The sequence below is a fragment of the Melanotaenia boesemani genome, chromosome 1 (assembly GCF_017639745.1).
Source record: "Melanotaenia boesemani isolate fMelBoe1 chromosome 1, fMelBoe1.pri, whole genome shotgun sequence".
NCBI lineage: Eukaryota > Metazoa > Chordata > Actinopteri > Atheriniformes > Melanotaeniidae > Melanotaenia > Melanotaenia boesemani.
The window spans coordinates 31,340,314-31,359,935 of record NC_055682.1 but is presented as its reverse complement, the minus strand read 5'-3'; the positions used below and the strand labels follow the sequence as shown (position 1 = coordinate 31,359,935).

The 19,622-nt window shown below is 37.8% G+C and overlaps 1 protein-coding gene across 1 annotated transcript; it reads right to left on the bottom strand.

Moving 5' to 3' along the window:
- Positions 1 to 10,869: 10,869 nt before the first annotated feature.
- On the bottom strand, positions 10,870 to 19,041 carry LOC121631018 (retinoblastoma-like protein 2). Its single transcript, XM_041971666.1, has 14 exons — positions 18,924 to 19,041; positions 15,726 to 15,846; positions 15,272 to 15,378; positions 15,011 to 15,105; positions 14,702 to 14,839; positions 14,431 to 14,595; positions 14,222 to 14,291; positions 14,036 to 14,133; positions 13,782 to 13,958; positions 13,498 to 13,569; positions 11,912 to 11,969; positions 11,445 to 11,584; positions 11,207 to 11,350; positions 10,870 to 11,096 (listed from the first exon to the last, which is right to left on the bottom strand). The coding sequence occupies exons 2-14, from the start codon at positions 15,797 to 15,799 to the stop codon at positions 10,899 to 10,901; spliced, it is 1,536 nt and encodes a 511-aa protein (XP_041827600.1). The 5' UTR covers positions 15,800 to 15,846; positions 18,924 to 19,041; the 3' UTR covers positions 10,870 to 10,898.
- Between the last annotated feature and the right edge of the window lie 581 nt (positions 19,042 to 19,622).

The window sequence follows — 19,622 nt, the reverse complement described above, 5'->3', positions numbered from 1 at the left end:
AGATCACACCAGGGACAATGAGACAAGAAAAACCGAACTCAACATGACAAGACTAAAAAAAATAAACCAAAAACACACAGATCATGACATTTATCTGTATTTTGATATTGAGAACACATACAGCATATAAGATTCTTAAATCATTCCTTTTCTTTATCATCTATTTCATGAAGGCTGGAAATCATAACGGAAATATTCACTCGCTCACTATGTAACCCACTGTGAAGTTAATCAACCATTTTGTGACACTGTTTAAATCCTCCTTATTTTTTTATACTGCATTTGTTGGTTAATGGCAAACCTAATCTTATGGTGTGAGACCTTTAGCTGTCACTTGTCTGTGTTATTGAGCTGAGTCTAATATCACTGTAAAGAAATGTACTGTTGTCTAAAAGACTATTAGTTCTTTCTGTGTCCATGTCTGCGCACTGATTGGGTCGCACATTCGGTTCTATACGTACTATCTCTGGAGTTGGCTGTGCCAGCCTTGTCGCCCATAAACATGTAATCACATCGTGGAAGTGTGTAAACCTGCTTCATGTCCTTAAGGTTTGCATAGCAACAATTCTCCTGCAGAGTCTCTTCTACACAAAGATTTATGTTCTGCTTTTCTTCTTCTTTTCATCTCGTATGCTGTTTATCTGAATGGAGTTTGATCCAGGTGTTTAGTCCAAATATGACCAGGGTCAATTGAAGAATTCACTTACATAGTTTATGATTCACAGGAATTTTTTATGGTCACTATAATCCTTTATATATATATATATATATATATATATATATATATATATATATATATAAAGGGCCTTGCTCAGGGGGCCTCTAGTGGTTTACCTGTGGAACTGCACCCCAGTCATCCAGACCCAAGCCAACCTCTGTAACCACTAGGCCATCACTGCCGCCCCCAAAGACTGACTCTTTCATCTACATGAAAAAGGAACATGGCACTAACCCTAAGTCCAGCTGTTTAATTGCTTGTTTACACAAATCAGCCAATCACATGGCAGCAATTCAGTGCATTTTGTCATGTAGACATGCTCAGTACTATCTGCTGAAGTTCCAATCAAACTCCAGAAAAGGGAAATTTAAGGGGATTTAAGTGACTTGGTGAGTGGAAGTGGCATGGTTGTTGATGTCAGACGGGCTGGTCTGAGTTAAAAAATGCTGATCTACTGGGATTTTTAAACACAACCAGCTCCAGGGTTTAAGGAGAATGGTCTTTATTTTTTAACCTGTCCTGCCCAGCATCGTGACAGCAGGATGATGGTCTGGTTATTGTGCTGAACAAACTTACTTTGCCAAGAGGAGCCTTTCGGATATGGGGCTCCCCTTGAATTAAATCTTAAATGTTATTCTTCATTATTATTTTAAAATGTGTTTTTGCTCATAACCGCGGGATCGGACCAGAGAAACAGCAGAAGGAAAAAGATGGATGGAGGAGAAATAGGGATAGAAAGATAGCAAAAGGGAGAACTAAACAAAAGGTAGAAAACAAACCACAGCAACTGTGGACAAATCTAAACAGAGAAACTAAACAGCTGCTATTGTAAATAAACAGTAAACATCCTAAAGGCTTCTAAGAAAACACAACAGACAATCATCAGGGGCACCTGTGAGAAGAAAACTGTAAAAACCATGAACAGCAAACAACATAACAGCAACTAGTGTATGTGTGTGTATGTCTGCATGTATGAATGTGTCTGCATGCAGGGCTGTGGGTGTGTATGTGGGTGTGTGTACTAAACATTAGAAGTGAGTTGTGTTGAGTGATTATGCAAATGCAACCGCACCCCCTCCAAAAAAATGTCTCTGAACACACCTTGAAGCAGATGGGCTACAGCAGCAGAATTTGATGTAACCAACATGAAAATATGGATCCATCCTGCCTTGTGTCATCACTTCAGGCTGGTGGTCGAGGTGTCATGTTGTGGAGGATATTTCCTTATCCCATTTTGGGCCCCTTATTATCAAAATTACATCTTACTTGAACTTTGTAGCTGACCATGTTTTTTTTGTTTACATGACAATGAGTTTACTGTCCTCCAATAGCCTGCAGTCTCCAGATCTGACACCAACAGCGGGCCTCTCGGATGTGATGAAACAGGAGATTCTCATCATGGATGTCCAGTTGACAAATCTGCAGCAACTGTGTGATGCTATCTTGTCAAGATGGAGCAAAATCTCTGAAGACTATTTTCAACAATTTGTATTTTTCAAACCCCGTATGCCATGAAGAAGGAGGGCAGTTCTGTTTTATATGTAATTGAACATTTTTTTCTTCTTTTGTTTAGAATCAGGCTGGCTTCCTCCATCAGCAAAAACAAGGTCCATTGTAGAATATAGTGAGATCAGAAGGCTCAAATGGCAACTAAATACCTGTTTGACTTAAAAAAAACATTTGTCATTAAATTACTTTTTCAAATTTTTTAATTTGTTATTAATTCTTGTTTCATTCTCATTAAGAGACATAAATAGTGTGTGTACTACTTTAAAAACAGCAGTATTGTGTTTATTTTTGTCAAATTTGATGCAAACAGTGGAGAAAAAAAGGTCTGAATACAGCTGTTGTATGTAAATACTTAGAAGAAAATAAATAAAAACAAAATGCTTATTGTGTTCATAACTATCCAAGTAAGAATCATGGGTTGGTCTCTTTGTTTACTAAACAACTATAACTATTATCTGTCTCTTAGCAGCATCTCAACTTTTATTAAAAGAAACTTACCTGAGCATACGATGCTTTTGAAAGTCAGGGCTCCACTCATATCACAATCTACTAGAAAAGACTGAAATGAGCAATTTCTAACAATAACTGTCAGATCTTACCCTCCAGAGAGCCAAGCTTTAGTTTGACTTGCGTTATAGATCTTTTCTAGCTATTTGGGGATATGAGGAACCAAAAAATAGAATTTAATGATTTATTATTACACATATTTTATTAAAAATTATGTGGATATAAGTACAATTTTTAAATAGAAAAACAATCTCTCCTGACACCACCAAATGGCAGTGTAAGTGTAACAGGTTTTGGTTACACAGAATTTAGTATTAAGGTGCAGACAACTAAGAGTTCTTTGATTTGGTGGGAAGTCATCTCTCTGTCACCTCAAGCTAAAATATCCAACTCACTGAAATAAATCCAAAATCTATGTGGCGTTCTGCTTTATCTTGCATTCACAGGTTATTTGATGGTAAAAACAAAGCAACAACACCAACTCTGTGACACAATAGCAATCCAATCTGTGGAGATAACAGTCACATCTGACATACTGGCCATATAGTGTCCTCCATCACATATTCGCTTTCATACAGACTTTTTTCTTATCAAATTTGATATTTCACAGAGAACACTCATCCACGTTCACAATAGAGGAGTAGATTCTGCTGAAGGTCACCCCGACATCTGAGCTGAATGAATGACATTTAGAGTACAATTTCATATTTTTTACCATTTCCTTTTAAAGGTGTTACGCTACATGAACAGAGTGTGCACACACACGTGTTCATAGAAACAACCGTGTGGACGGATTTTGGCTGCCACTGAGCTCCTGTCAGTACTGACCCAGTCCCAGAATCACTTCCTACTCATTCTAAACACTTCCTGGAAATTAACTCTTTGAACGTGGATCTGTAATTTATAAAGGAATCATTAGTCACACACTCACACAGAATATTTGTTTTACTGAGAATGAAATTGCTTTGTAATAGATTAGGATTTATTTTAAGCCTCTGGGCATTCAATTACACAGCATCTAAATAAACAATTACTATTTAAAAATCAATGTGTATGTTTACTAAGTTTAGAAAATGTGATTAATACTTAATTATGGAAACACGTGATTCCAGTACATTAATATATAGATTTATAACACAAAAATTCTAACAGCATTTTGTAATTTTGTCTTAAGGAAATTCCTGCTTATATAAATTTCCATCAATTCACAGTTTGCACTTTTGCTTCTGTTATTAGAAGATATTTTTTCTTAACCATGTTGCAAAAGGACATGTCTCTTTGTGCTCCCATCCAGGATAATCAAGTCATCCTTGTCCTCATGCTGCTGCATATCTCTCCTCCAGCACCCTGACCTTTATCATCTGTTAAATCTTATTTGCCTTCAGGACTTTATAGGGTTTTCCACTCGTTCATAATCTATTTGCAGTGTCCTACAGACTTTTCATTGCTATGACATTTGACAAAAAAAGAAAAAAAAACTTAATGGTAAGATATCTCAGTCCACATATTCATTTGTGGTCGACTTTTAGTGAACCACTTTGGGTGAAATGGATTGTGAGTCGTTCTGCTCCAGGGATTTTTCCGTCATTGTACAAGGAGATTACATTTTTATGCATGTGCTTATTTAAGCATTTCCCAGAAATATTTGACAAATATATATAATAAATATGATCTTTGTGGGATAGCTATTGTTAACCACCCATAAAAGATGACGTCCTGATGAATCATTAACAGTCTCTTCTTTTGGACTTTTGTGTGTTTCCTTAGATTTATTTTTCACAAATTTAATTTATGATTTAATTATGATTTTATTGTGATTTTTGCTATTTTGCTGCCTTTTACTACTTTTTAATGTTTTCTTCGCACCATCTGTAATGCTTTTTATGTTTTATGTAAAGCACTTTGACTGGGCTTGTACATGAGATGTGCAGTACAAATAAACTTTCCTTGCCTAACAAAGGGAAAGACAGATGAAAGAATAACAAGTGTACTTTGAAATTCATCACAATCATGTGTCCTTAGTCTTATATATATATATATATATATATATATATATATATATATATACAGTTCAGTTTGCTCTGATTAGTCAACTCCACAGCTTTGGAGGCATTGCTAATCACTCCACATCATCTCTGATGGTGTTCATGTTAGAATTTATAGTTACAAGCAGGGACATATGAATTGAAGAACATATTTCATGTATTAAAACATCTAAACAACTGAATTAAATTTGATATGAACTTACAGATCTGTGAAAGAGTGTTGTTTCAAAATACTGGACCTTCCTTACTGAATCAAAGTGAACTGTTTTCATATCAAACGGGAGCTCAAACTTGCAGTTAAACGAGCTAAAGAATGGATGTTGGTGGCTTGAGTCCAACTGAACATCCACAGAAAATCCTAAACTTTATTTTCAAGATGACAACATATCACTTAAAATGTCCAAAATATTTCAATAAGAGCACGCAATTGATTGGACTAAGTTTAGGTGTGCTATAAAATGTGTTTTTTTTTTGCATCCATTCTGTTTGTGTTCCATTCCCAATAAGAGGCAGTGTGTCATTTCCACAAGATTGATTGGACTGTTTACCTCTCAGTTTCAACAGTACTGTAGAAAAATATTTTACAGCTAATGATATCACGTTTTAAACCTGTTAGGAAATGCAGATGTTGATAGATATCTGAGACCAAACCAGGTGATGACAAACACCATCTTCAACCACATGATGTACCAGAAGTCTCTCAGCAGGTGATGTGGCCCAATACGATTTTTATCTCTAACATCTTGGACTCAGACTTGGATGGAGATAGAAGATAAAATTCCAAGTTTCCTTTTTGTATCATCACATCCACAAACACATGTACAGATTTCAGAGCCCTTTGGCATTGACGATAATAATAATTTCATTCTGTTTTACACACCTAAACTACTGTTAATTAAATCCAGCTGTTAAGATGGTCTGAGAGACTTACCTGTTTCTCTTAATTTTCTGTCTTCTGGCTAAAGCTTATAATTAATCCTCTCCCGTTAAATTGTTCTATTCCCAGTATAAATAAAAACAAAACCACATCTAACATCTAAAGTGACCTAAAGATTTGGGATCAACTAAAATAAGTTCAAAGCAGGCAACTCATTGAGGGAGCCTTTGCTATTTTAGTTCAATCAGCTGTTTACAAAGCAGCAGAGAAGTGTTTAGCATCAGGTGGCCATGACAAGTTTTTAAGAAAATCTCTAAAACACACACACACAACAGACAGACATAAGTTCATAGAACCACAGTGTGAATTGGATGAGCTCTATAGCCTGGAGTTGTGAGGAGCAGTAGGAGGAAGAGGAGGAGGGAGCTGGGTGCTTGGGATCTATGACATTCTTCAAGGCCAGTGTAAGATTAAAGACCAGAGCTGTTGTGCCTCTGATCATATATTCACAAAAGATACCCTGTGAAGAATGCATCTTTAAAGAGAGTCTGGAAGAAAATAAGAACACTACTTGTGAATATTTGTGGCAAACCATTATACCTGTCATATCAATGGACCATTACTGTGTAAGAAGATTAAGCCTCAGATTTTTTTTTTTTTTTTTTTTTGAGCAGAGTCCTGTAAGCAGCTGCCTCCAGAGACACCAGTTTTTCCTCTGTGATGTTTTTAAGTGTGGAAAAGTCATTGATCCTAAACTTGGATTCAACAGGAAGTTCACTCGTCTTCTGGTTTAAAAAAAAAAAAAAACATCATTCCAAAAATTTGAGCATTTTAAGCTCAAAGAGCACAGATTTATAAATAAATAAATAAAAATGAACAGCCTTGGGCACAGAGTGCAACCAAGCGCATTTATGCAGAAATGAAAAATGTCAATAGAGCTTCCTTCCATAATATTGCCTATTTCACTGGCACACAACTCTGGTCTGTGACTCATGGACATAAATTTGGTGCACACACTATTCTAAACCAAATAATGATTAATAAAACCTTCATCTTGGTATCTGCTTCACTTGCTGTGGCCTTGGGTCCTTTAATAGTCATGGCACAGCAGAAAAAGGTAATTCTGCATGTCCTTCAAATAAAATGCCTCCATAATGGATTCTCATTGGGAAATATTTATAGATATATACATATACTGCATCATAAGCTTTGCCCTTTTTATATCTTTCACAAGAGACTTAATCAAAAACTGTAGATCAGGATTACAGCCCCCAGAAAGCAACATAAAATGGCCCCACTGCTGAGAAGTAATAATATAGCAATCTTACATTTCAGGTTGCTCTTAATTCAATTGTCTCTTAACATTTCTCAGCTCTGTCAATCAATGTGCCTGCTCTTGTCTTTAAAGCAACAGAGGAGTTATCAATCCCAGCACCATTAAAACATCAATGTCTCATTTCTGTTAAATTGCAGAGGTAAGATAATTGGCATGTATGCACGCATATTAATTAACTGATAATGAGACGATAAGGCCTCCCTCTTTACCTGCAGGTGTGGATCCACTAATCAATTGGCAGTAGAAATGGGGTAAAAATGCGCTTCTTTTATCCCACTACTGAAATTAAAAACCTATTTAGCACCACGTTTTTCAACAAAGTGCTTTTCATTTATCTTCTCCAGCACATTATTCAATCACACTTTCCATTTGTATAATGGTAATATTTTCATGTAATTTCCCACTGCCTCGGAGATGGGTATTTTTGATATGGCTGTGTAAAATGGCTATTCCATTCCAGCTCCATTCACTAGCTGGTAATAAACTTACAACCTATATTTTAGATTAAATGTCTTCAGCAAATGGAGCCGGTCTCAGATGTCTAACAACACAGTGGGAAGATCGCTTCTGCTCCCTGGTGGAGGCTGAAGGAAGTGTCCTGCTTTGTGCTTGTGCCCTCTGGTGGCGAAAACAGCAAACTACTGGAGCATCTTTACAACCCAGTTTATTTGCTTTGTAAAAGAATTGCTGTCTCTGACTGTCCTGATTACTTGCAGTATCCTGATTTGCAAAGTGTGTGTTTTAGCTCTAGTTAAAAGCAACAAGATACCTGCAGCTGAAATATAAGCTGACTATCTTAAAGGGTGGCTGCTTTAGCCTGCAGCACATTTGGAAGGGTTTGAAAGAGTGTGTTGCAACTATCAGTCCTGACCAGTGGTGTGTGAATGGCTGTGAGAGAAAAAAAAAAAAAGTCAACAAAAAAAAGGTGGAGATTCAAAGTATGCCGCAGGGATGTGTGCAAAAATCTGTAAGTACATAAAGGCAGCACCGGTACAAAATCAGCACAACTCATGATTTAAAGCAGCACATTTATCATTAAGTAGTTTCTGGAACATGAACATAAGAGATGGATTTCTTCAGAAGTGGTTGTACTGGAGTCTGTGGCTGGCTAAGATGACACAGAGGTTTGATGGACAGTAGTGCAGAATCGCCTCCTCCCGCTGACAGGCCCTCCTTCACCCTCGGACAGGCCAATCTGTACACACAGCGCCACAGACACAACAGAGCTCATCTCAGTCACCACTCTACCTATTTGTCATGTCAAACAGCCTGGGAGAAGCTTGGCAGTCAAGTTACAGAGGTGACTGTATCAAAGTGACCCCGTACAACGGTCATAAATTGCTTGCTTTATGGGGAGGCACAACATCCTCATTCATTGATAGAATCAAAAGGAAAATAAAAGGAAAATTTCAGATAAGTCAAGTGTGTAATACAGATTGTGTTTCATATTTAGGGTATTTTTCTTACTTGGAGAACAGATTTAAGTTGGTGGCACTGAGGTTGAGCTCTCTGCTTCTTCATCTTTTCCTGTTTCTGTTGTTCCATCCATTTCCTCGACAGACGCCTCCTTGGTGGCAGTGGTAGCGTTCGGCCTTTCCTTTGGTTTTTCAAACGGTTCCACCACAGTGTTGCCCCTGCTTGTGTTGCAACCCATTTGGCTAAATCTCTGCAGAGTGCTGTTCAGCTGATGGCAATCCTCAGACCTTCAGGTCCTCATCACCTTAAAATTTGTGTTGTGGGCTCAGGAGGCTTTGTTCTCTATGGCAACCTTGAGACTTTCTGTTGTGTTTATTTGACCGTGTGTTGGTTTTATGTTACAGGGCTTTGTCTGCTGAATCACACTGCCTTTTTTCAATTACCCCACCAGCAATAGTAGTAGAAAATTAACCCTGAAGCATGCCAGAGCATGGTTACTGATAAACACTGAAGAGAAGCAGGTGTTAGTGACAGCCATGGTTACCAATTTTCCCACAATGGACAGATCTGCTCTGTATAATTAGCTTTTCTAGGTGCATCACCATAGCAAGGATACAAAACTATATGTAAATCAGCTCCACAGAAGGTTTTATACAGTATAACAGGTCACCTGAACGTCATCCAAACAGATTTTGTTGGTAAAATCTGTCATACTGTTACCAAAACAAAGGTTCAGAGACCTAAAGACAAAACCAAAACCATGTAAAAAACATTTTTAACAGTTGACAAATGAAAATGAACTCAACTCAACTTTATTTATATATCACGTTGTCAAGCCCATAGGATAAACCCAAAGTGCTTTACAAAATAAAAGCTATAAAATAACAAAAAACAATAAAATAAAACAAGACAAAACTATAAGATTTGAGAAATGACTAGAATAAGAGCACATTACAATAACAAAGGATAGTAAAAGCAAAGATACATAAGATTATATATCAGATCTACCAGAGGAAAGCTTTCTCAAATACATACATTTTAAGTTTGACTTTAAAACTTGAGTTTCTGTGTCCCACACACAAACCAGCAGCTGGTTCCACAAAAGAGGGGCCCTAAACCCAGACTGGAATACTTCAAACAGGGCGTTATTCTTTAAATTAACAATTGTCTTAAAAACGTTTTTTCAAGGATTTTTGTGGTAAAAGGAAAGTTAGACATATAGTGCTCCTTAGATTTAGCTGACTGTTGCTTTCTTTTCAGTACAGAAATGTGTGATTATGTAGAAAGAAAAACATTTAAAGTTAACTTATATGAAATTTACAGAAAACGGCCGGGTCAAACAGAACCTAATATTATCTCATCATGGATAAGTGAGAAACAATCCATTAAAATAAACTGGCATAGGATCATCAGGGGAGGATTTTCTCTGGAATAGCTGACCTGTCTGCTTCTCTCTACAAAGGAACAATTTGAGAACATCTGGACCCCATTCCTTCTTTTTAATAACGCCATGATAGCTTCGACACATTATAAACATTATGTTTACCTGTAGACCTCCTGCCACTCACTTATATTTGTATTCATCTGTGCACATGTTGTTATGAACTCCATTATTTCTTCTTAGAAATTAAAATAACTTGTCATTAACTTATAACATTTATAAAGTATTACTTGAAATTATCTTTAAAGTCCCAGAATACATTTAGGATGAAAACACATGGAAATACTGCTTTAGTGTCCCACACTAATTAATTCAGAGGGAACATGACGTTGGTCTTTATTTACTCATTCATTCATTTTTGTCCTGCTTCAACCAGGAAACCTTTTATTTTCTTGGGGATCGTTTGTGTGAATATTATTATAATATCAAAGACACACATGAAATCAACACTTTGTTGCTACTTTCATAATATCAATGAATAAAGAAGGACTACAAATACAGAAAATATCTGTATTTATCTGTATCTATATCCTACATTTATCAAACATTTTAAATCCACAAAAAATTAAAATCAGGGTTTTAATGGTAGGTGGCAGGTATTATAACACTAGCAGATTTCCATGTGAAACCGATTAAAACCTGATGCAGCATATTTAGAAGATGCCTGTTTAAGGCTTTGAGAAAAAAAAAATGTGGATTCCTGGTATTTAAAATTCCATTTAAAACAAAATAAATTAAATGTGCTTTTGCTCGGACAGATTGCACAGATTGATTTAGGTCCAATAAGCAATTAAAGACAATTCTTTTGTCAGTGTAAATAAAGTCACACAGACCAGACTGCATTTATAAAAGTAGACCTGCTTGGTGGGAAAAAAAAGCCCCAAACAGGCTGTGAAGTATAGTGTTGTCTTATCTCGTAGATAAGAGTAGTAGTCATCAATTCAATTATTAATTCTGGCGCACAAAGTAATGCTGCAACACAGTGAGCCAAAAGAGAAGGTGGTGGGACCAGATGCTCTACTCCACCCTGTGGCTTGGAGTGAAAAAAGTTAGTCCTGGTTCCCTACTTTTGCTCGATCATTTACAACACTTTTCAGTCGCCTCTCCAAAGCGCACTGACCGTCCAAATGACGTCTTCTGGATGAAGGACTATCGTCCTCTTCATCCACGTTATCTAATAATAAAGCACAGCGTGCCCTTTTGTGTGAAACGCCTGCTTGAACTTTGCTGTTGATCTCATGTAGACACTATAAGAGCAGGAAGGAAATTTATTAACACTTTTTATGATAACTTGTTAAAATGGACTCATTTCTAATAAAATAATTTGCCTAGACTTTACAGAGTCACATCCACAGACCTCTGAGGTGCTTGAGCCGAAGTAGTAGCAGAGTCCAGGTGTACGGGTCGAGTTGCTTTCTGTTAAAAGTGAGACGGAGATGTTGTCACGCAGGCGGCGACTTACTTTCCGCAGTAGGGGGTATGGAGACTGAGGAGTGTCTCCCTGCAGAGGAAATCAATTGTTAGTGTATATTCTTCATCAGTTTGCTCCTGTCCTCTCTTGCTGGTCAAACTTCCATCAAGAATGGTTCACTTACCCCAAAGTTTGGGGCAAACTGCTGGACAAAGTGCTGCATCTTCTTTCTATATTCTCGGTGAAAATGAATGAGACTGTCTTTCATCTCAGCTCCTGATGGTGTGATGGGGGTCAGTGTAATACCTGTGTGGTCTCCCTCATCTGTAACCAACAATAGGGTGAATGATGCTTTTTTTTAAGTAATTGTACAACATAATTATGCTGGCATTTCTTAATACAGGTAATATGAGTGTGGATAAATTATTGTGCTAACAGCATCTCAAAAGGTGTATTTGAATCATAGCAAAGCACATTACATTACATTATATACATTATATATTACATGATATATTAAATTAGCAGCTATTTGCAACTTGCAATAATGGTTGTGTGAACTGCTAGAAAAATAAAGCAGTGCATTTCATTAACTGTATATATGCCGAGTTTTTTTTATAAACATCCACATGCAAATGAATGGATAAGCCTTACCATTTAATTCTGTGGGCATAGTTTCCATAGCTTGTAAGATTAGCATGTCTTCCCAGACCTGAGAAAACAACCTTATGTTGAGAAATACAGAGCTAATCATTACAACTTAATACAGCAGTACTTTAAGCTAAATGCTACTGCTAGCATGACGACACAGTTATTGAGCAGCTTTAATGGTTATGTTTGTTATTGCAGTGTAGCATGTTAGCATGTTAGCCTTTGCAGAAAAAAAGCAACAAAACAAATGCATTTATTTAAGGGTTAAAGCAAAGTATGATGCCAAATGTTGACCTGATTTTAACACAATTAACCTGTTTAACTTTTGAAATACTTTGCCTGAAGCAGACAGTTGATTGTTTAGTTTTATAGTACCACCCATAAAAGGCTATCGAGGAACAAAGATGGGCAGAGGATCTCCATTTATTTAAAAATATTAAGTTCTTTAAAAATAATGTTCCACAATAAAAGGAGGGGATTTTTCCCTCTTTACATAATATCAGGCAAGCCACAGGGAACATCACTGCATAATGGAAAAAAGGACAAGTGTCTGTTATCTCAGATCCCAGAGATGGCGCTTCATCAAGGACCATCACTGATCAATAGTTAAACCACAGGTGCAATGGGTAAACTTTGGGAAACCTTGTCAAGCAGTACAATACAGACTAACTTTCTCAACTGTCACTTAAAACGTTCCCGTGAAACCAAAAAGAAAAAAGTGTATGTTAATCTTGTCCAGGGATGGCAGTGACTTGTCAAGGCTCAGAGGCACCGGAGAAGGACCATCACAGAGTGAAAATGTTTATTATGGTCAGATCATTAAGTATTCAGTTTTCTTCTTTTATTTATTTATTTTTAGAAATGGGCACCATGTGGACCCTAAATCAATGAAGACAGCGACTTGTTACCAAATAACAGCATTGCGATGGTGATTGTACCAGAGCCCTTAGCCAAGCTCATTTGCACTGCTGTCATAGCAGTATTACTGTAGAAAACTACAGTTAGGAGCAACATATGCAGTCTTTAACATTTTCAACAAGACAAAACCACTGCAGACATGGCGGAAGAAGAAGAAGGAGCAGTACTGTACGGGTTTGCCTGCAGTCCTGACCTGTCCCCAACGGACAAGATGTGGAGATATTGGAAAGGAAAAATGCCATGACAATCCTGTTACTGCTGCCGATGTGAAGAATGGAATATAACAACTGAAAGTGCTTCATCACTAGTCATCCTCAATGCCAGAATGCCATTTAAATGTTATAAGGAAAAATACCTTCACTGTAAAGTGGTAAAAGCCTCAACTTGCAGGCCTGATATAGAAAAATGGATGTGTATTGATAAATGAAAGGAAAGTTGAGATAAAACATCTCTGAAATATCTCTGGTTTATATTGTCTGTAGTGAAATACCAGTAAAAGTAAATGTAGGGATCACGGCATTTACTTTTTGGGGTTGTATTTAAACATCTGAACATCTGAAGCAGATCACAAGATGAACACTGCCTCTAAGAATTATAACCATTATAACCATCATTTCTAGTGGGAACATATTTTGAAATGAAAAACAAACAAATAAATAAATCACACTTACAGTCTTACTGGCATATTGCTGAGACTTGTAGCAGTCCACTATGTCATTGAGGGTTAGATTGGTGTTGGTTATCTGTGAAAGCAGACAAAGTGCAATGACTTCACAAACGATAATGTGCTTGTGATGAGGACTCAGCAGTATGCTCACAATCCAAAATACGTCAAAATCTTCTGACTTTTTATTTATTATCAAAAACATATGAAAAAGACACTTGCAAAAAACATCCCTGCATATATAATAACTTGTAGAGTGCTGGGAGCTTTCTCAGATAAATCAAAGCACACCTTTGTCGTGTTGAAAATGGTGTACAAGAGCAGCTGGTCCAGGTGACTATCTACCATGAGGGAGCTGCAGTGGACAAGGGAATACTCAAAGCAGGTCCAGATGTTCCCCCTTAGCTCATCTGAGATGCTCAGTTTGGAGCACATCTCACTCAAGCGATATGCCATCAGTTTGTAAACCTGCAAAAAAAGAAATGAAAGCTGCACTAAACCTCTCCATTGAACAGCAAAGGTAACTTTAATTTGGATGAGCTCACCTTGCAAATAAACATGAGGATGATTTTCTGAGGTCTAGTTGTAGCTGAGCTGGAACACCGATGGTCCGCATCAGCAGGAATCTCCAAACTCGCAGGTGCTGTTGAAAATAGTTGATAATTTAAAGTGTAACTAGTTTTAATTCTTGGATTTTGTTAACAATGTAGTCTTATCGCTTTGCTTCACACCTTGTGGTTGGTCAGGTTCAGGTGGGACTGCTGCTCTCTTTAGATCTTCGAGCTGCGTTGCAGACATTACCTGTGTATGGAGCAAAGGGGCATCTTAAAAACTAGTCTGTGTGGGGATTTACTGCTGTCATGGTGTTTTTATTATATAAAAATCTACAGATAAGTAACAGCGTGTTTCAGGTGAAGAGTTTTTGTGTGTTGCTGCTGACCTCTTGGCAGGCAGGTAAACGGTTGTCATTGGTTTTAATTTCCTTCCACAGCAGTGAGTCACTGGTCCAGGCCAAGCGCTCCAAAATCTTTATTTCAACTTGGTGGAGGTGTTTGGCATTAACATATGAACGATCCTTCCAAGACCACATCACCAACCCAATCACCTATCAGACCACAGGGAAAAAAAAAAAAAAACCAATCTTAAAAGTTCAGGGGGCAAAGCACGCTACTAAATCCAGGCACCCCAGTAAATTTTGATTAAAAACACACCAGTGGGAAGTGGTATGCAGCCAGTTTGAAGATCTGAAGAAGCACAGTGAAGTCACATGGTAGTTGGTTTGATGTCACGGTAATGTCCAGACAGCAGGCCACCAGACAGCTCTGGACTAGCTCTTGATTTAAAATTATCTGTAAGCATGATATAAGAATAACTGCTTTACGTCAAAGAAAAAAGGCAAGACATCATAAGACACAATATGTGATATCTTTCACTTTCATGCATACGTCATCTTGTATCCCTAGAAACAACAAAACAAATCAACAGTTCCAGCTGTGGCCACAGGAGGGCAGCACACTCACTGAGATGTCAGCTCTCCACTTTGGTTCTTTGACAATGTCCTCCAAGATCTTGTAATAGCAGATCTCAGCTTCAATGCAACACTTTTCTACCAGTTCTGTAAAGAAAAAAGAAAATGCAGGACAAAAGCTTGACCTTTATTTAATCATTAAAAAAAACTAGTGATGATGGTGGCCACCTTAACATGAAACCCTCATACTGTTCCTGGTTTATTACATAAAAACAAACCAGTAAAAGTATTATTAAATAAACCAGTCACATACCTCTTTTCATCTCATTTTCTTCCTGGGTTTCACAGTGTTGCACGAACTCTTGCAGCATACGGCGCAGTCTGATTTTAATATCCTCTGTTGGATCTTTGGGGTAAGTCCTTAATTTCCGGAGTCATTAAATGACCGTGTAAAAATATGATCAGGAAAAGGAAAGCAAAGAACAATCTGCCCTTAAAAAAAACTAAATGGATTTGTTGGTTTGAGAATGTTTAACCACTGCATATGTCTTTTAGCCAGACACCATTACAACAAGAAAAAGATAGAGCTGATAATGTACAGTAATGTAGCAGAGAGACTGATGTCTAACAAAACAGATTAAATTCAGGTCTGCTGTGATTACTGAAGATATTAACTTACTATAACACAACAAAAACAGAGAACACAACACTGTGATTTCTCTTGACCCACAAATGGCTGCTGTGTGACTGAGTGATGATGTGCTAACCTGAAAGCTGTGATTAGAAAGTCACTGGGGCTCAGCCTCTGTGTTCCCATGTGGCTCTGAGGCGTAGTTGCCATGGCAACGTTCACTCACACAGGTGTCAGCACAGGAAATGAGTGGGCACCTAAAAAAATAAAAATAAAATGAACATCAGAAACTCACATTAAAGCTACATCATTGAATCAACCACAAAAAAAAGATAAACATTTAGTGTATTTTTAACATCTATTATCTCAGTGGGACAACAGTCTAACACTTTAGCATGAACCCCGTCATAAAGAAGCCCTCGCATCGTGTGTTTAATATAAAAACAAAGTGTTATACACAGTTAAGCTAGTTAGAAAATCAAACTGGCCATTTTTGTTGTGCCATAACTTTATCCAGACATTCATATTCCTCCAAGAAACGGATGATAAGTGCAGCGACTTGTAACATCTTCATATGTGACAAACCGCTCCACTGTGACTCCAAACACCACGTCAATCACTTGCAAATAACAGACATTCCCAGCAGCCTCCTCAGAGGCCGTGAGACAATGGTACCGCTCATAGGCACCGGTCTGGAAGTGGCAAACATACCCTTTCTCAGGCTGAGACAAGTGAGCTAGCTTCGGGGTTGGCTGAACTCTCCTCACAAGGTCTAGTTTTTCTGGAAAAGTCCACCTTGAAAGTGGATTTTTTTAGTATGTTGGAGACAGAGTCAAATTCTCCTCCTCCATCAGCCATTGTGGCCGTGAAAACTTCTAACTCAAAGGTATTGATATGTGCAATCACTACAAGACGTGTTTTGCTAGTCGACCTTGGCTGTAACGGTTTTGTTCCAACCAATCAGAAGACACACAAATGCTGACGTTATTGTGGGCCAGTTAGATGGCCCTGTAAAGCAAATCTGAAATCTGATTAGTTAAAGAAAAACTCCCATTGTTAATATAGTTTAAGCTACAAAGGCCAGCACCATGGATTCTGAAGGCCCTGGACAGATTAGAGTCACGTGGCAGCACATAGAGGCTGAAATCTGATTGTAGAAAAAGCTAACATCCACATACACGTAGTGGAAGCAGTGAATGAGAAATGACTGAATTATAATTAGAATAATTAGAATTTAGGTAGTAAATGCAGGTCAGGGCTTCTGATGGTGTTTAGGCCAGCAGAGAAGGCTTTGCTGGTCCTGACGCCCCACCACCGATTATATATATATATATATATATATATATATATATATATATATATATATATTACTGAACTCTGATCCAGACATTCTGGGGGATGCAGGCAGAGGAAATGCTTTAGCCTCTCGACCTCTCACGGCCCAGCTACTTGGTGGCATCAACAAACTCACTCACTCTTTGGTAAGCTTGCAACAAGCCGTTGAGTAAAATGCACAGTAGCTGTTTCATGTTTCACCACCGTGCCTAACAACTGCTTAAAAACAGAGAACGGTATAGAGTGAAAATGAGTGCAGCAGTGTGACCAGGAATTGTGGATAAAAGAGGAAAGATCACGTCACCAGTTTGGCAGTATTTTGGATATTTTAATGGTCCCATATTATACATTTTTCAAAAATTTCATATGGGTGTCAGAGATCCAACAACACTGTGTTCAAAGTGCATTACCCCCAATTCAGCCTTGGTCCTTCATTTCAGTCAATTCAAATGTGGCTCTAGTGAGTTCTACTGAGATCCGGCTGTTTCTGCGTCTGAACCTTTAAATGTTTATGAATAGTGCCTGTCCACACCCTTCTCTGGAAGAGGATCTGGTTTTCGCTTGTGCCCGCTCAGCGATTTTAGATGGCAGACTCAACCATCCAGGGGGTGGGTCAATGACAGTATCCACTACTGGGGGCAGTGGTTATTTCCCTTCGTGAGGTCACAAAGAAAAAGATCTCAGACTCACCCATTTGAGCACACATTTGCTAAAAAGTGGAGCAAGCGAGAGAGGTGGCAGAATTTTCTCATTTTTGGGCTTCATACACAGGCTATGAGGACACATATGACTGTTAGAAAACCTTTAGAAAGTGAATTTTGTATCATATGGGACATTTAAACAACTGGACACTGCTGGAGTGCTTCGGCCATCATTTGCACTCAGCAATCGGTGAGTAGCATTTTAATGTGGATTAATTTTAACTTAAGTAGTCAATATAAACTGACCTGATAAAAGTTTATAAATGTTTTTCTTGTTATCATTATAATTATTTTCACAGATATTATTATTGTTATTATTATTATTATGTACTTACTTTCTGGTGTGACTCAACCTCGATTTATATGTTAGCATTTATTTACACTGTATTTCTGCAGGTGTTGCAGGGAAGGATAAAAGAGTCAAAAAGGCTGTTGGTGTGTGTATGAAAATGGTCGTTGCCTTCTACTTGTGGAAGAAAAAGAGGGAGCTTATTGCTAGGCCTGTCGCGATATGCAATAAGTCAATTACGTCTTCTCTGAGCATTACCTGAGACCCAGCTCCACATTATAGGCTCTACCTCTCCATTTTGCAGAAGAGATGCCACTTGTCGGTTTTTTATGGATCAAGAGCGGTGGTTACTCAGTTCTGAACCATTTGGGTGGCTAGGTAAACACTACTCCTTGACCTCCAATCTAAACTCATGTTATTTTTCATGACTTACTTTAGCTTGCTCTGACTCATACTTGGCTCCTTATATGGTTCCCAAATTATTGGGTTATTTCTACTGACTCAGCAAAGATCCCGCTTGCCAGATCATGTCATGCATCTTTAATAACTGTACCTTTTAAGCGGAAAATGTCAAATAACTCTCACGTGACATATTAGCTGTTCAGAGGAACCTGACAGATTACATCATTATATAAATAATAATACAGTTCTAACTTTTCAGTGTCTGAACTGGTTAATGCGGATGGAGTCATGCTGATCCCACCCAAAGGGGGGGGGGGGGGGGGGGGGGTCTTTAAGTTTTTCCTGGAGTTATCTACCTGGTTTCGTCAGTGTGACCAAAACCTAAGCTAAAACCGGGGTAATGCAATTTACTGAATTCAAATAAAAAAACAACAGTTACACCCGCGGGATAAAAGTAAGATTTTAAGAAGGATTTGGAAAGCTAAACCGAATTGGCTTCACTTTTTAAACCAGAAGACTTCGGAACAGCGATATGACTCAAAGCAGTGTAAAGAGACTGTGTACACGTGCAGGACGCTGACCATTAGGTAAATATAAAAGGACTTACCAGATTCCCTCGATTCACAGACCAGACAAGTTCCTGCTCTGCTGGTCGAGGAGATTAAACCACCGCGTGCAAGCTTCCTGGGTACAGTGTCCACATGTTTGCGTTCATAAGCACTGGGAAAATATGGATTTTCAGTTTCCTCCCAAGAAAACGTTACAAGAATACTGATGCCGTGGTGAAAAACAGGTCTCATTTACTTTTGTAGTTTTAAGTCGAGTCCATTAAACGCAGCTCACACAGAAAACGTGAAATACTGTCATTCTTATACGAAGAAGACAATTAAAATAATTGCCTTAAAGGCATTTATGAAGTCACCTGTTTTTGTTTTTTTTAATGGTGAAATGAATTAATGAACTGTTGACGAGTGTTTATAGCTGAAAAGCAACAAAACTAAACTAAATAAAACTTTTTTACTGTGTGCGTCAAACGCACGTGGCTAGACTGTTGTTCTTTCCGAGGAATCCTGAACGCAGCACAGGAGGCAGTTTAAAAAAACTTTATTGGTTTATAGGTGCTCGTCATAAAATTATAATATCATGAAAAGTTCATTTATTTCAGTAATTCCATTCAAAAGATGAAACCTGTATAATGTACATTCGGTCCTCACAGACTGACATATTTCAAATGTTTATTTCTTTTAATTTTGATGATTATAACTGACAACTAATGAAAATCCCAAATTTAATATCCCAGAAAATT

What these genes read in the sequence shown, in the direction of transcription:
- LOC121631018 (XM_041971666.1), bottom strand. Translation starts at nt 15,799, where the DNA reads ATGGCAACTACGCCTCAGAGCCACATGGGAACACAGAGGCTGAGCCCC. An exon ending in TGAACCTGACCAACCACAAG is followed by an intron (nt 14,134 to 14,221) that starts GTGTGAAGCAAA and finishes TATTTTCAACAG; the next exon opens with CACCTGCGAGTTTGGAGATT. An exon ending in AGCAATATGCCAGTAAGACT is followed by an intron (nt 11,970 to 13,497) that starts GTAAGTGTGATT and finishes TTGTTTTCTCAG; the next exon opens with GTCTGGGAAGACATGCTAAT.